This window comes from Alosa pseudoharengus, unplaced genomic scaffold (genome assembly GCF_046254945.1).
Source record: "Alosa pseudoharengus isolate Yale_2024_CS ecotype anadromous, Long Island Sound unplaced genomic scaffold, YU_APseudo_1.1 YU_APseudo_1.1_scf_11, whole genome shotgun sequence".
NCBI lineage: Eukaryota > Metazoa > Chordata > Actinopteri > Clupeiformes > Clupeidae > Alosa > Alosa pseudoharengus.
In genome coordinates, this window is record NW_027468576.1 from 5714756 (window position 1) to 5729921 (window position 15166).

At 43.3% G+C, this 15166-nt stretch overlaps 2 protein-coding genes across 5 annotated transcripts in view; both read left to right on the plus strand.

Annotated features, from left to right (window-relative positions):
• The window catches only part of rabgap1l (RAB GTPase activating protein 1-like), a 106911-nt gene that overhangs the window by 25534 nt on the left and 66211 nt on the right, over window positions 1-15166 (plus strand). For all 3 annotated transcript variants that reach the window (XM_076277809.1, XM_076277810.1, XM_076277811.1), the window contains exons 12-13: window positions 2447-2540; window positions 3749-3899. In XM_076277809.1, coding sequence (XP_076133924.1) covers window positions 2447-2540; window positions 3749-3899 — 245 coding nt within the window. The remainder of the gene's footprint in view (window positions 1-2446; window positions 2541-3748; window positions 3900-15166) is intronic.
• On the plus strand, window positions 10639-14589 carry gpr52 (G protein-coupled receptor 52). Of its 2 annotated transcripts, XM_076276020.1 has the most exons (2): window positions 10639-11985; window positions 12016-14589. In XM_076276020.1, exons 1-2 carry the CDS (start codon window positions 11226-11228, stop codon window positions 12348-12350), a joined length of 1095 nt encoding a protein of 364 aa, XP_076132135.1. In that variant the 5' UTR covers window positions 10639-11225; the 3' UTR covers window positions 12351-14589. The 2 variants fall into 2 exon arrangements, with proteins under 2 accessions (XP_076132135.1, XP_076132125.1); XM_076276010.1 differs by having other exon boundaries at window positions 10639-14589.

Here is a 15166-nt window from a genome sequence, read left to right on the forward strand (position 1 = left end):
GTCCTGTTGCCCCATGGGAGTGCAGGCCTCTAGATTAATAAACAATCTCAGTACAGGCAAGATGGAGTTTTTCCCAATTTCACAACAAAGTTGAGAGTTGATTTTGATATTTTGAATGTGTTGTTTTGGACCCAACCCTCATTGGCATAGCAGGCCTGCCAGCTGACTGGGATGAGATGTGAGATCCCCTCCATCCTGACACCTGACCTCTCTCTGCCAGATGGCCAGCTCCGCCACACCATCTGTGTTATCTTGTCAATCCAGTGCGTTGGATCACTGTGGAGTAAGAGGGAAGAAAAAGAAAGGGGGAATTGGTGAGAGAGACAGTGATGTGTAGGGCAGTCTTTCTCGACTTCTTTGACCTGCGGTCCGATCATGGCAGACTTTAGGGTCATAGGGCCCACAAACACAAAAATTTCATTTGAATGTCTGAATGTAAGGATTCAGGAAACATTACTAGTCCGGCAGCCAAAGGCCAGAATCTTGGTGAACCAGGTTTTGTCGGTTAAAGTTTTTTTTTTTTGCTGTTTCTTGTTGCCTAGGGGTTACTCAATAAAAATAGGCAAGGTGCCCAGTGATATCCCTTGAGCAATTCCCAATATTCAGCTCTAAAGTTTTTAAGCGATTTTCCATATTTCCATATTCTAATTTCATTACCCTTTTGAAAGGACAGCATGAAATGTAAACCAATTTTTTCTTTTTCTTGCAGTAGCATTCCACATTGTGACCAACTTACAACTGTTAGATCCAACTTTTCCAACCCCATGGAACATGTCATTCTATTAAATGTTGTTACCTCGTAGCCTTCCAACAGATTAAAGTGGAGCTTTGGTACCAACGTTCTCTCGTGGAGACGTGCACCTGAATGCGTTGAATGAGCGATCATACCACTACCACTTACTGTAATTGTATGCCTCTATGTTTGATGACTCCAAATTAGCAAGTATTATTTCCTCCTGATTACGAAAATGTTTGTTTTCTTTTTCTGTCGGTCTGCGGTTCCTTTATCAATTGCAAGTTATCAGACAAAGCACCGGGCATAATTTCGCTCCGTGGACCAGCAGTCGCACCGGTCCGCGGTCCATAGTTTGAGAAACGCTGGTGTAGAGCACAGTTAAACTCCAACATGGGGAGGATGAGGGAGGGTTGAAGAGATGTGAACCAAAGGGGCCTTTACCAGATAGTGCCCGGTAAGTGGCAGAGTGTTGCAGGTAATATGAGAGCCTCTAGAAAATACCTTTTCCTACCAACCCAGAACCACAAGCTATTTTACCTGAACAACATCTTCTACATGCTCGTCAAGTAAAGAAACCGCAGAGCTGGTGAAAGTTGGGTATAGGAACTAGATAGGTGGATTGTATAGAGTGTAAGAAAAGAAAGAAAAAAGACATTGTTTTGAAGTGATGTATGAAATGATGGTGATGAAGTCATTCAAAGAAACAGAAATAGTGAAATGAAAAAGGTAATGATAAGGAATGCCCTACAAACATAGACTAACACATCTAACATGCCCTTTGGCATGTTTATTGTGTAATTTTGATGTGTATCAAAATATTTGTATCTTGAATGAAATGTGTAGGATCCTACTGACCTGATGAAGTACTGTCATGAATTCCTTTTACCCAATGAAGATGGCTGCGTCCCATTATTCCATTTCATTTTTCACCCTGTCTGGTGAAAATCACCCGAATGGCAGCGCTCATCTGTGTTTATGGGGATTACAGACCAGGAAATACGACTCGTAAATAACAATCCTCTTCATAACCTTCATTAAGTATAATATAGAAATTATGTGAAAGATGAATCACTTGGTTTGGTTTTCCATTCCAGTATTGTCCCATCTTATGCCTCTAGCAAGGTGGTTCAGCTGGGTTGTGCCACATTAAAGGTACACTATGCAGGTTTAGGTATTTTTGGCTACTGTAGAGCTCCCTCTAGAGTCGCGATATATTTCGATTTTACTCTGCTGTTGTAAATAGCAAACTTCTCGTAACTTGTCCCCCCTGTACACAATGAAACTGCTTTGTGGAGGTGAAGGATTAACTGTTTTTTCGGCTGGCTGGTTTTCTCGGTAGCGACTGAATACAGAATACTGTATAGCTATTCTAGGTGAACGATATGCCTATTACAAGTTTGTTTATCATCAAATTGCCTTCGTAAAACTTATATTAAGGTAAAAATCTTGCATAGGGTACCTTTAACGATAAGCAACTTTGAGTGGCATTTGGGAAATCTAAAACTGGCTTGAGCATCCATTAGTTTTCTTTTTCAGTGGCTTTAATCAATGTTGTACATTTTCATCATGTTACTAAATAAAAGAAGCTGCGGCAGTTTCATTTGTTTGTGTATGTTATCTTTCAAGCATCTTGAAGCTTTGTGTTTGTGGGTTATTCTTGCTTTAGACATCTTAGGTAGACATCTGACACTGCTCTCTTTCTCTTTACAGATAGTGACAGTGAGATTTCCAGTGGGACTGGTGACGTGTCCAAAGATTGCCCGGAGAAGATTCTAGAGTCTTGGGGCAGTATTTTAAACAGATGGTGAGTGATCTGGCAGCTTCTGCCTCTCAACCTTGCACACGACCAGCACAGTTTCCCCTGCTAACACCGCCGAATTCTAAAATATCCGCTGACTGTTGCTGCTGTGGCAATGCTTAATATGCACCGTCATTTTTTGTAATGTTGCGCATATCATCAAAGGGGGTAAAAAAATGAAAACTATTAATTATTCAGAGTGAGAGTGCTTAAATGCTAATGATGGTTTCAACCTCTGAGCCAGCCACGCAGACATATGGTAAGAAAACATCAGCTGTGTTCATTGATAATCAATGGACAATCCTTGATTAGTTTTATGGGCAATCCTTGATTTTTATGTAACCTTTGGTCTTGTTCTGCCAACTCTCATTTGCTTGTTTTGATGGCCTTGAGAACTCCATTTGTTTCTTCTGGGGCAAAGTAGTGCTTAAGAACATCAATCCAAATTATATTGAAAGTAATTGAAACAGCTTGCAGCTCATGTAAACTGAAATCACTGAAATCAAAGCAGCTCCAGATGACAAATAGATAGTTAGCAATTCTTTCTGATAATAACGTAATCTACATACAGTAATAATTCTGCTAAAAATGTTATCTATATCATTTCTGAAAGACATCCAAATAAGGCATTTTCTAAACCCCTCTACAGTAGTGTCTAAGGAGTACTATGAATAGATACTATGAAGGATGCCCTCGGGAGATGGGGATTGAAGTGGAGGCATCAATTTATGTAGCCCCCAAAAGATCCAAGCCAAAACAGTTCAGTGCTGTGTTCATATATTTATAGTGCAGAAGGACTGTTTATTTCCTTACCTTATATGCAGAAAATAGAACAACAAAACATGATTATGGGTCAGAGGACTTCAGTAAGAGAAAAATCTGTGAAAAGACAGATAGCTGAGCCAGTGTCTTTCCAGTGGCTTATACTGTATCAGTGGCTTGATATCAGATAGTAAACCGACCGCCTTACAGGTAGCTACAGTAGATCCTCACTCTAGCTGAACTGTATTTTCACACTTAAAACATGAGTATAATTACACAAATTCAGCAGAAAACAATAACTAGGCCTACATAAAATTATGTATAATAATCAAAACATCTTCGATCAGTCAAACTGTGAAAAGTGTGTGGGCTGGATTAGAGAACGCTTGTGAATCATTACATTATTTAGCTCTGTTTTGAGATGGTTGTAACCTGTACCTATGGCCTCGTAGGCATAGCAACCTGTCTGTGCGGCCTAAGGGTCTGTCTGCACTGGTGCGGCCCGGTGTCCCAGAGGCCCTCAGAGCTGAGGTGTGGCAGCTGCTCTCCGACTGCCATAGTGACCATGACCTGCTAGAACGCTACCGAATCCTCATCACCAAGGTAACTGGCATCCTTTTTAAACTGTGTGATTCTTTAAGGCATGTATTTCCTTAGTGTCTTTATTCTGTGCTGTATTAAACTGGAGAGTTAGCGATGGCCTGTGCAGCGGTCTATGATTGTCCATGGAATTTAGTAGTGGTGTCAATTTTATGACCTCCATGAGCATTATGTGTGAAGAAGAGGGAAATTCATCTACAGTAGTAGCATTCTAGTGAGGTTGGGGTCTTGCTGCTCTCAGAGAAAAGATTCTCCACGCAGTGTGGCAGAGAGCTGGGGCGGGAAACAAGGGGCGTAGCTGTGTAATTCAGCTAAAAAAAAAAACGGGCCCAAACTGATCAGTGCTCCTGTAGAATGAACAAGTGATGATGGGTTGTGTGAAGTGTTCTCTTTAGAGAACGGATGGAATGATTGCTGTGTCTTTGGTCTATGTCCTAAAATGCTGCTTCTAAAGTAGAAGCAGGGTTATGTAGGCGCACACATGACATCGTGCTTGTGCAGCAGTGAGGCACCTGGTTCCTTTAATAATAAGAGGTATTTCAGAGCTACTCCTGCAATGCATTTCCTGATGGAAGCATCAGTGGGCACTTAAGTCATTCATGCATACAGTATGTGGATGTGCCCTGAGAAAAGGTCAGTTGGACGTTGGTAGAGCAGAGGAGTCCTATACCCCTCCAGCCCTCACGTGCAGGACCTATTTTCCTGTTTTGATGATTTCAGCACCCAGAAGCTTCTGGAGCTGCAGGCTTGATTTCTCAGTTCCCTAACCTTCCTCTCACACCTGTGATCTAATGTATTGATAATTAATTGTTCAGTGCGGCATTGCTATCAGTCTTTTTTTCTTTTCTCTCATCTACTTCAAATGGGCTCCATCGCATGTAGATATTGAAATGCAGACATCAATAACATTAATTGTGAGACCTGAAGAAACTATAGTCTGATCCCTTGACAGTAGATGTTTGAGGAAAATAAAAGGAAAGCCTAAACCGCATAAAAGAAAGGAAGTAGTTTTACATATGCTGTAATTAATTTGGCTCACCCATTTGGATGTGAGACCCAGAACCCCTCTGTCTTCCTCCCTGCCTGTCTCCCCCTCCCTCCCATCCTCCCTTTCTCCATTCACTCGCTCTCTCCTCCTTCTCTGCCTCTGCTTCCCTCACTCTCTCTCCCTCCCTTTCTTGTCTCCCACATTGGCAGGAATAGCTACAGCCCAGATGAACTTCTAAATATACTGCTGCTTATGTAAGTCAGGTTATGTGACAGAGAATATAAATTCATTCATAATGATTTTTTTTTCTCTCCTTTTGTCTTTTTTTTTTTGCGGTGATCTCCCTCCCTGTGAAATAATGATATTGATATAGCAGTCACTGTGCTATTAATAAAGCAGAAAAGCCCTGTGGCAGTAGGGCTGGCCAGCCCGTGGACGGGATGATGTCTCTGTTATTAATGGCCTCGGCTCTACTCAGCAATGATTATAATGCTGATTGAATACTAAGTAATTGTACAACCGGTCGCGGCGGGTTATTGATGTTGTAAATCTCCCTGTATTTCTACAGCCGTTAAGAACGTGATGCATTATTGAATGATAACCGGCGTGGCTGTAAAACACACAGTGCATTGTGATGCAGTGAAGGTGGGCAGGCACGGTCATTAGTATGGGACTGACAGCGTCATTTCAGCTGGTTACTTTGTTACCCAACCTGATGTCTACCCACAAGATCAGTTGGAGACTCATGGTTAACCGATGTATGTGGCTTGTGTTGTGTAAAGGGTTTAAGGTTGTAATCCTACATTTTAAACAAGACTTACTCTCTACCAGTGCCAGAGGGTCCACCTCACATTTCTCCATGGTTGTTTCCTCCTTGCTGTTACAGACATGAGGTCCTGTGTTGCGGAAACAAGAAGAAAGAGTGGGAAAATATTGTACTTGTGTCGTTTTGCCAGAAGCAAGCGCAACACTGACACTAGTCGCTCGCTTTTATTTTTCACTGCAGCCTGTGATCTGCCAGAATATGTCCCCATCTACCTCACCATCGCAATGGGAAATAAGAAGGGTTTTTTAATGATGTCCTTATGCTCCCTAAGGCATGGCATCAGTCACTCCCATTTAACATAAATTGCTTGTTGGTGACTGACCATCATGTGATTGATCCCTCCTCCTCCATTTAACCTCCCTCCTCCATCCGGTTTTACATTTATAAAGGTTCTTTGTTATTGGCCTCTTGTCATGAGGAAAACCGTCATTCAACCTGAAAGATGGAATGAAATGAGTTAAAGAAATTATCTGTCTCCTTCCCAGACTGACCTGGTTATTCAGATAACTTTTAGATTAGATTTAGGAGTTGTGAATTTCCTTTGTATCTGACCAAGTTTCTGCCTTCTTCAAGCATTCCTATTATGGCATTTGATGAGGAACATTCTGTAAAGATGCTTATGCAGTTACACTACCCTTTTAGGTTTTGAAATGAAATGCTGGAAATTTAGATGGTATGGGGCCAAAACGTATGAGTGGTGAAACAGGAACAATTGATTTTAGCTTTTCTCATTGGCACCAAGGCATTCATTGTCATTTCTGGAGCAAGTCACAAAATAAAAACATGGTGTCTGAGGCCTTTGGGGATGTACATAAAAGTAGCTTAAATTGAAATGGCAGTAAATTCTTTGCCTCTTGGTAGGATAGAGGCCACAGCACAGAAGGGGGGGAGCCTGAGGGTTAGGTGTGTGTGTGTGTGTGTGTGTGTGTGTGTGTGTGTGTGTGTGTGTGTGTGTGTGTGTGTGTGTGTGTGTGTGTGTGTGTGTGTGTGTGTGTGTGTGTGTGTGTGTGTGTGTGTGTGTGTGTGTGTGTGTGTGTGTGTGTGTGTGTGTGTGTGTGTGTGTGTGTGTGTGTGTGTGTGTGTGTGTGTGTGTGTGTGTGTGTGTGTGTGTGTGTGTGTGTGTGTGTGTGTGAGAGAGACTGGAAGCCAGCTAGTCTAGTCACCCAGTTGAGACAAACACAACTCCAGCCCACCCCTATGGGGGTGTGGTGGGAATATTGCCCAGATTCATGGATCAGTCAGTGATTGTGCACACTGTGTCTGGTACAATCTCCCAGCTTCTTAATGCACTACCATTTCTATGACGCCTTATTTATAATACATTTCTAAATAACAGCTTTGTTTTTTTGGCTTTTTCTTAATGTAAATGTTTTTTTTATGGATTCCAGTGTCCTAATATTGAATAAGATTTGGTATTCCATTGTTGTTTAATGTAAAAATAACACTATGTGCAATGTTAGAACAGACACATAGGCCACCCTCTCTGGGAAGTTTATGTATCCATGAAGCTAACCACGGCGCTGTGTTGACACAGAAATGACAGTTCAGATTACAGAGGGGAGCACACAAAAGCCCCCACTGTTATGCCAGTCCTATATCTGTGTGTGTGTGCGTGTGCGTGCGCATGTATGCCTGTGTGTGTCTGTGTGTGTGTGTGTTTGCGGGCACTATTCACACTGAACTGAGTGTGCGCCCTCCGGAGCTAGACCTGATATCTAAAAGCCTGTTGCCAACAGGGACGTGAAATGAGCATTCCTGTGCCCTCTGAGTGCTTGTGCTCTCTGAAGAGGCATTAACTGTCACATCTGGACCCGACGTGCTGATGTAATTTTCTGCTGCTAACTGGGTTAATGAAGATTGACCTTGTAATGAAATGCAGTGTCATTCTGTACAGTGGAAAAAATAAAATAAAATTAAAGAATTTCGCACCCTGTTTTTTTTTTTTATATAAAAATAGTCCATAGTCCCATAGAGCAAAGAACAGGACCCTTATCAATTAGCCCTGAGGCGTTCTGCTCGAACAACTCCATTAAGGTAAACCTGATATAATGTCTCACCCTGGCAACTTCATTTCAATATGATAGCCTTTTTCATGAGCATCTGACCTTGACTTCACCTTTTAGATTGATGTGTGTATCGTGTCTTATAGTATACAGTATATCATTGCCGTGTGTGTGTGTGTGTGTGTGTGTGTGTGTGTGTGTGTGTGTGTGTGTGTGTGTGTGTGTGTGTGTGTGTGTGTGTGTGTGTGTGTGTGTGTGTGTGTGTGTGTGTGTGTGTGTGTGTGTGTGTGTGTGTGTGTGTGTGTGTGTGTGGCCTTGAGGTATACTCTCGTCTCAGCTCTATTGTGAGAATTACTCGCCCTGCAGATCTGACCATTAATTAGTGAGCCAGTACTGTTCCTGCTGAGAGGAAGCTGTGTGGGTCCCTGTGCTGGGCTGTGGGGAGCAGGATCAAAAGCTCATGAGAGGACAGGGAGATTGGATTACCATCATTGTTCCTTTTCGGAGATCATCACCCTCCTGCCCATTCTTCACTCTCATAAATTATTGACCAGGCTCTTTGGCAGGAACTTGGCTTTGTTAGTTCTGTGGTTGGACAGCGAAACTGCAGCTTGATATCTATGTCTATGCACCTGGTGTGGTTATCAGCAGTCATTTCTATGTCATAGACTGAAGTGGCCATTTGAAAGTAACGCCCACTGTAGGTGTCTTTGGAAAGAAGAAAAATGCCAGAAATGTTTTGAAAAGTATATTTAGATATCAGTCACAGCTATGTGAAAAGCACTGATATCTTTAGTATGGAATGTGGGTGCAATAGTCCAGATTCTCACTCTGGGATGGAATGCATACTGTGGTACTCCCCCCTGAATGCCTAATTTGTTCCTGTTTGTTGCACTGTGTCAGCTGCTGGGAGGGAGGGTCCCAACTAACTGAAGTGCCTGGCAACTGTAACCAAGGGGCAGGGATAGCTTGGCTCGGTCACTGGGCTGTGCACACTCACTGGTAGCGCAGAGAGGGGGAGTAGGTGTGTGTGTGTGTGTGTGTGTGTGTGTGTGTGTGTGTGTGTGTGTGTGTGTGTGTGTGTGTGTGTGTGTGTGTGTGTGTGTGTGTGTGTGTGTGAGAGAATAAATTTGGGAAGGGGTCGCAGTGAACGAGCAGCAGCAGGAGGAGGGAGGGAGGGAGGGATCCAGGGATCGAGAGCTTTTAATAATTTTTGAAAAGAAAATCCATTCCATTTTTAGCACCAGGCAGAGGGAAGATGGGAGGGGAGCTGTGAGAAAAGAGTGATGGGGAGTCATGCAGTAGAGGAGAAGGAGACAGGACCTCAGGTGCAGCCACAAGCAGAGGGCGGGGAGAGGGAGAGCACGAGGGAGGGAGGGAGGGAGGGAGGGAGGGAGTGGGAAAGAAGGAGGGAGTGGGAGAGATTCAGAGAGAGAGGCAGTAGTGTACGGCAGTCGCAGCATCGCTTTCTCACTGCGTGGATGGTGAGGGGCTGCTCCTCTCTGCTTGCATTTTCAGCAACAGCTTTCATTTACTGTTTTCTGTTTGTCTTTTCGAAAAGCTGCAGTTCCCTCTAGTCCACTGGTATTACAGACAGATTTTTACAAATGACTGTGAGGGCATCAGTTATGCTTATGATTTCAGTACCGGTGTCCGGCATGGGCTGATTGGATTTGTATTTGAGCTTGCAGAGGAAGAGTTTGAGAAAGCAGCACAGGGACCAAGGCACTCCTCTCTTACACCACTGGAGTCTTCAGTTTGTATTTGTTTTTTGCCTTTGTTGCTGGCCATGGTCTGGATAAAGAGACCCACTGAGATGACCAGAGAAATTGAAGTCTAAACAGGACACTTGTAAGAAAGCGGATTTGCCACCAGAACCTGATGGACGTAAGAGAACAGTTCTCTCTCTCTCTCGAAGCCAGTAGTGGTTAAGTGGTTGCTTATGACATTCATTTTTTATTTATTTTTTTGTCTTTTTTTGTATCGGGGGCTAAGAAACTGGCATTGGGGGCAAAGAACACAAACAAGTTTTGTATGTTTGTGAGCAGCCAGACGGGAGGTTGCAGATTCTTCACAGAGGCTGGCTTTCAGGCAGGATTTGAAAGGGGAGACTCTTCAGATAAGCGCTGTGGTGCTGACGCGGCGTTTCATCCCGCCACTTTCCATTCACCCGGCCGGCTGAAAGACCACACAGATGAGGTGGTGACTCCACGAGCCATTTCCTGCCACCACCCCCTTCCCCCAGGAATATGACCTGTTTTCTCCTGTCTTCTTCTGATGTGCCCAAGCGGAGTTCATGAAAAGCAAATGGATTGGGAGTAAGCAGACCAAAGCCTCCGCTGTGGCACTCATAATATGATCTCAGAAATTGTTGATCCATTCAGGTTCAGCCGCTGCGTTTTGCTTCACCGGCTGGAGACACAGTAAACACGGTAGCTGCTGCGGTCTGCGGAGTGGGAGCTTTGAGGCACACACACACTCACACACACACACACACACACACGCACACACACAGCACACACATAGTGCTCTCTGTTTGTTTAGTGTGTGTCTGTGTTTTGATATGGACAAAAGAGAGCACACGGGGTGTACAGACAGTGATCACGTTTGGGGGGTAAAAAGACACAGTGTATGAAAACTACAAATCCAGGGATCGATATCAGTTAATGTATTTTGTTGCAACTGTAAACTTTATCATCATTAAGTACAGAAGCCAGATGTTCTTAAAAGCATAAACTTGAAACCATAACACTTTTTTAATTTAATTTCCAGTGTTCCGTTTGAGACATTAAGTGATGTTTTTAGTCTCTACTAAGCATATTACCCTCTTAGAAGTATGTTGTTCTGAGTGCCTTGCTGGGTTTTGTCCAGTGTAGGTCAGCGTCAGTGAAATAGTGTTTTTTTTCTAGACTCGGTCCCTCTCTGCCTACTCTTTGTGCTGACGGCTGACTGGCCCTGCTGGGCTGCCCTTGCGAGGTCGAGCACAGCTCTCCGAGAGCAGCAGCAGCAGAAGCATTCATTAGGATCTGATGGAACTGCAGCGTGACAGGAGCAGTGATGGGAACCCTGGATAGGCGGGGGCCGCTAGAGACACATAACTCTTCCCTGTGATGGCCATCTTTACTGATCTTCACTGGACTCTAACAGTGATTTTTGTTTTTGGAGGAAATATATTTTGACCAACAGTCAGCCACACACCCCACATAGCTTCCAAGCATGACCAACTGTAAGGGTCAAGGTGCTCCACCATTCTCCTCCTTCATTTCTTTTTTGTCTGCCTCTGAGCCCTGCATTGATTTTTGTTACTGTTCAATTGATTGAGCCCCAGCTATGTGAGTGAGGGAGAGGATTGAGCTGTTTGCTAAAGAAGATTACCTGACAAGGCCAGACCTTTCTCCAGTTACTCGCTCATCTATACAAACTGTGTGTGAGTGTTTGTGTGTGTGTGTGTGTCTGGCACAGCACAAACCCAGTCAGCCTCTTGGGGCAGGACAAGGCCAACCTCTACAACAATGAACCAGTCGGGGCTTGTCGAACTGGCGCCCACTGAAAATGGCAGCATTGTCAGAGCCGTTGGTATCAGCCTGAACCACTCATGTCCATTGGGATGGGGTCTGAGCGAGGGCGCAGAGGCCTGTGTGTTAGAAACTGCCGTCATCGTGCTGCTGACTGTTCTCATCATTGCTGGCAACCTTACGGTCATCTTCGTGTTCCACTGTGCGCCACTGCTGCACCACTACACCACAAGCTACTTCATTCAGACCATGGCCTATGCGGATCTGTTGGTGGGGCTGAGCTGCTTGGTGCCCACCCTCTCCCTGCTGCACCACCCCACAGGGGTTCAGGAGCCCATCACCTGTCAGGTGTTCAGCTACGTCATCTCTGTGCTCAAAAGTGTCTCCATGGCGTGTCTGGCGGGCATCAGTGTGGACAGGTACCTTGCCATTACCAAGCCACTGTCCTACAACCAGCTTGTGACGCCATGTCGGCTCCGTGGCTGCATTGCGCTCATATGGCTTTACTCCTGCGCCGTTTTTCTGCCCTCTTTCTTTGGCTGGGGTAAGCCGGGTTACCACGGAGACATCTTTGAGTGGTGCGCCCAAGCGTGGCCCACCACTGCGCTCTTCACGGGCTTTGTAGTGTGCCTCCTCTATGCCCCTGCTGCCCTGGTAGTCTGCTTCACCTACTTCCACATCTTCCGCATTTGCCAGCAGCACAACCGGGAGATAAATGAGCGGCGCGCACGCTTCCCCAGCCAGGAGATGGAGGCGGGTGGAGAGGGCGGAGACAGCGGGAGCAGAGGGCACCACACCGGGCACGGACCGGACAGACGCTATGCTATGGTTCTCTTTAGAATCACAAGTGTCTTCTATGCACTCTGGCTACCCTACATCATCTACTTTCTCCTGGAGAGTTCACATGTGCTGGACAGCCCAGCTCTTTCGTTTATCACCACCTGGCTCGCCATTAGCAACAGCTTCTGTAACTGCGTCATCTATAGCCTCTCCAACAGCGTGTTCCGCCTGGGCATGCGTCGCCTGTCACAAACACTGTGCTCCTTTAGCCGCTGTGCAGATGATGGAAAGGACTTTGGAGAACCCAAACCGAGGAAGAGAGCCAACTCCTGCTCCATCTGAGAGCCATTGGGATCTGTATGAATATGGAACAATCCCCAATGTAGGAGTCTTTAAAGTGAATGAGGGTAGTTAAAGTTATGGTCATTACAGCTGCTCCAAAGAAGTCGAGTTCATGCTCTAAGGATGTGTTGGAAATTGTCAGTGTCTACAAAATCCACACCTGATCTTAACTCTGGTTTTGTATGAAGCACATTTTGTTGTTCGTGATGTCAAGAAAAGTGAAGCCACATGCATGGGACAAAATTACCTTTTTTTCTGCTCTACAGAAGCAAGGGACCATGACTAGTTGGACAAGTGATTATTTCAGTCTCTCTACAGTACACAGGATTCTAGAAAAAAAACAAGGGAAGGTCATGCACTTTGGCTCAGGCCCAAACTAAAAAAACTTTTAGCTCTTTGACAATTTCTGTCCCAAAATTGATGACACAGGTAGGATTAATGCATGCAGATATGAAGGCCTTGCTTTGTTTGCTCTGTACAGCGGAACTGTTGGATTTGTGACCTTCCCCATCGTTCTATTACTGCTACTTTGAGATTGCTGCTCCAGCCTTGTGCTGGGGGGTACCAGTGCAGCTTATGTTTATAGCCTTGCCCAGCTTTGTGTCCACATTACTGGTCAGTATCATTCCCTCTCGCAGGATTTTGTAGCAGATGCACATGTACAGATCTTCTGCATATGTACAGATCTAGCAGTGGTAGGGGTGCATGTTTAGAAAAGCTGGCAAACCGTTCAAAACTGTTCAGAATTTCTTTTGAGAAAATATCTGTTTGGATTTGTCAGATAGAGTCCTTACAGTCTTTATATTCCTCTGTTTCAAATCATCCTGTGTTTTAAGTGATGGATCACAATCATGAGAGCAAAACTGATAGATAGAATGACTCCTTTGACACAGCAAGTTTGTTGTTCCTTGGATATGCTGCCTGTGGATTCTTGTTCCGTCAGTGTAGGTGATTGCGACAATCACACAGATCTCTTTTTTTTTACATTGCCTGTAATTACAGTTCTGAGCTCACCCACCCTATACTGTCTCATCTTGTAAGCCCTCAACAGTTTGTTATGGAATCCATTTTCCCCCAGTCTGTGAGTCAGTATCATACAAATAAGCAGATTTAGTCCTTTGTCAAACTGGCTTTTTTTCACATATTCCGTAACAGGAAATCCTCTGTTGGCTGTTGGCTTTGCATTGCAGTTAGATCTGTATTTTGGATATGTGCCTAACATGATTTTAGTGCTACTTCCTGCTTTGTGTCTATGAAGCATCATGCATTTTATTGTGGCATCACTGGCATGGCAATTTTTCTGTTTGTTTGTCAACCCAGCCACGGATTTAAGCGATGTCATTGGCTGGCCTCAGACCAGTGGTGATGCCTCTCAGAAGCCTCTTGACAGAGGGCTTTCATGTGAACTCACAAGAATGGGTTTCTTATGTGCTTTAAAGTGCTTTTTAAATGTATTTTTCCTATGTGTTATTTCTTATCAAAGTCATTATTTTGTTAAAAAAACAACACATTTGATTTCTATTCTGTGGAAGAACTAATGATACAAAAGGAATCCTCTAATCTAAAAATGATTAGAGGATAGGAAATTCAAACTAGTTTCCTTGTACAGATAAAAATGTGATACCTCTTTGTTTCAAGAAAATTAACAACTTGACAATGCTTCAGGTTTTATAATAGTGATCTAATGACCGTTTGAGTGCTTGTCAAATAAGTTGTACACACAATCAGTTAACCAAGGTCTCACATTCCATTCATTCACTGGTGAGTTTGTGAAACCTTGTAGAATAGGATATCTTATTTAAGTACACTGTGGTCCTCGCTATGTTTGTGGATGTGTTTCATGAAACATTTCCACCAAAGAAAAATATAGAAAATATAACGGCAAAAAAAAAAAAAAAAAAAATTTGGTGAGAAAACTGATTAGGTGAAGTGCAAAAGAAGCAAAGTGCATTTATTACAATATCTTTTTTATGTCCTAAAAATAAAAAAAAGATCAATTATGTGTACTATTTATTTATTTTACTGTTTTTAAAATGGATATGGTATTTGTGAAATAGGAGTACATTTGTGGACCTGTGCTCACTTTGCTGTACAGCCAATGTATGTTCTAACGGAAACAATCTGACACAATCTCTGTCAATGATGGCACATTCCTGTGTGTAAACTGAACTAGACTGCTGCTGTAACTGTAGAGTAAGCTGTCCTTTTGACTAGGATGCAAAACAATAAATTACACAGTATATATTTTTTTATTTCTGAGATTTTGTGAAAAGTAATGGTTATTGCTGTTGCTGCCAATACAATAAAAGTGAACAACTGGAATGTCAAGACCATATCTACTTCTTACTTTGGAACTAGACAATGTAATCGATGGAAACAATCTTGTAATGCTAGTATGTATAATATTCATGTGCTAGGCCTACATTAGTTAAAAGCAGAGAGAGTTTTGATTGGTTGCATTCAGCTATACAGTGATGGCCAAAAGTGTTGGCACCCATGCTAAAGTTGACTGAAAAGAGGAATATAAAATAATCTTTTGGAAATTGATCTTAATGCCTTAAAGGAATTATCCGGAGTAAAATGCACTTTAGATCGATTTACGGATGATTGGGGGTACATACGTTGAGTTGACATCAAAATCATTGTAACACGCTCTGGAAATTCACAATTTCGTCGCCGTTTAAAAAAAAAAAAAAAACATAGTCCAGTATTTCTTTCGAAATTGAAATGAAGTTGTATGGACTGGACTATGTTTTTTTTTTTTTTTTAAAAGGCGACGAAATTGTGAATTTCCAGAGCGTGTTACAACACACTCA

What these genes read in the sequence shown, in the direction of transcription:
- gpr52 (XM_076276010.1), top strand. Translation starts at nt 11,226, where the DNA reads ATGAACCAGTCGGGGCTTGTCGAACTGGCGCCCACTGAAAATGGCAGC.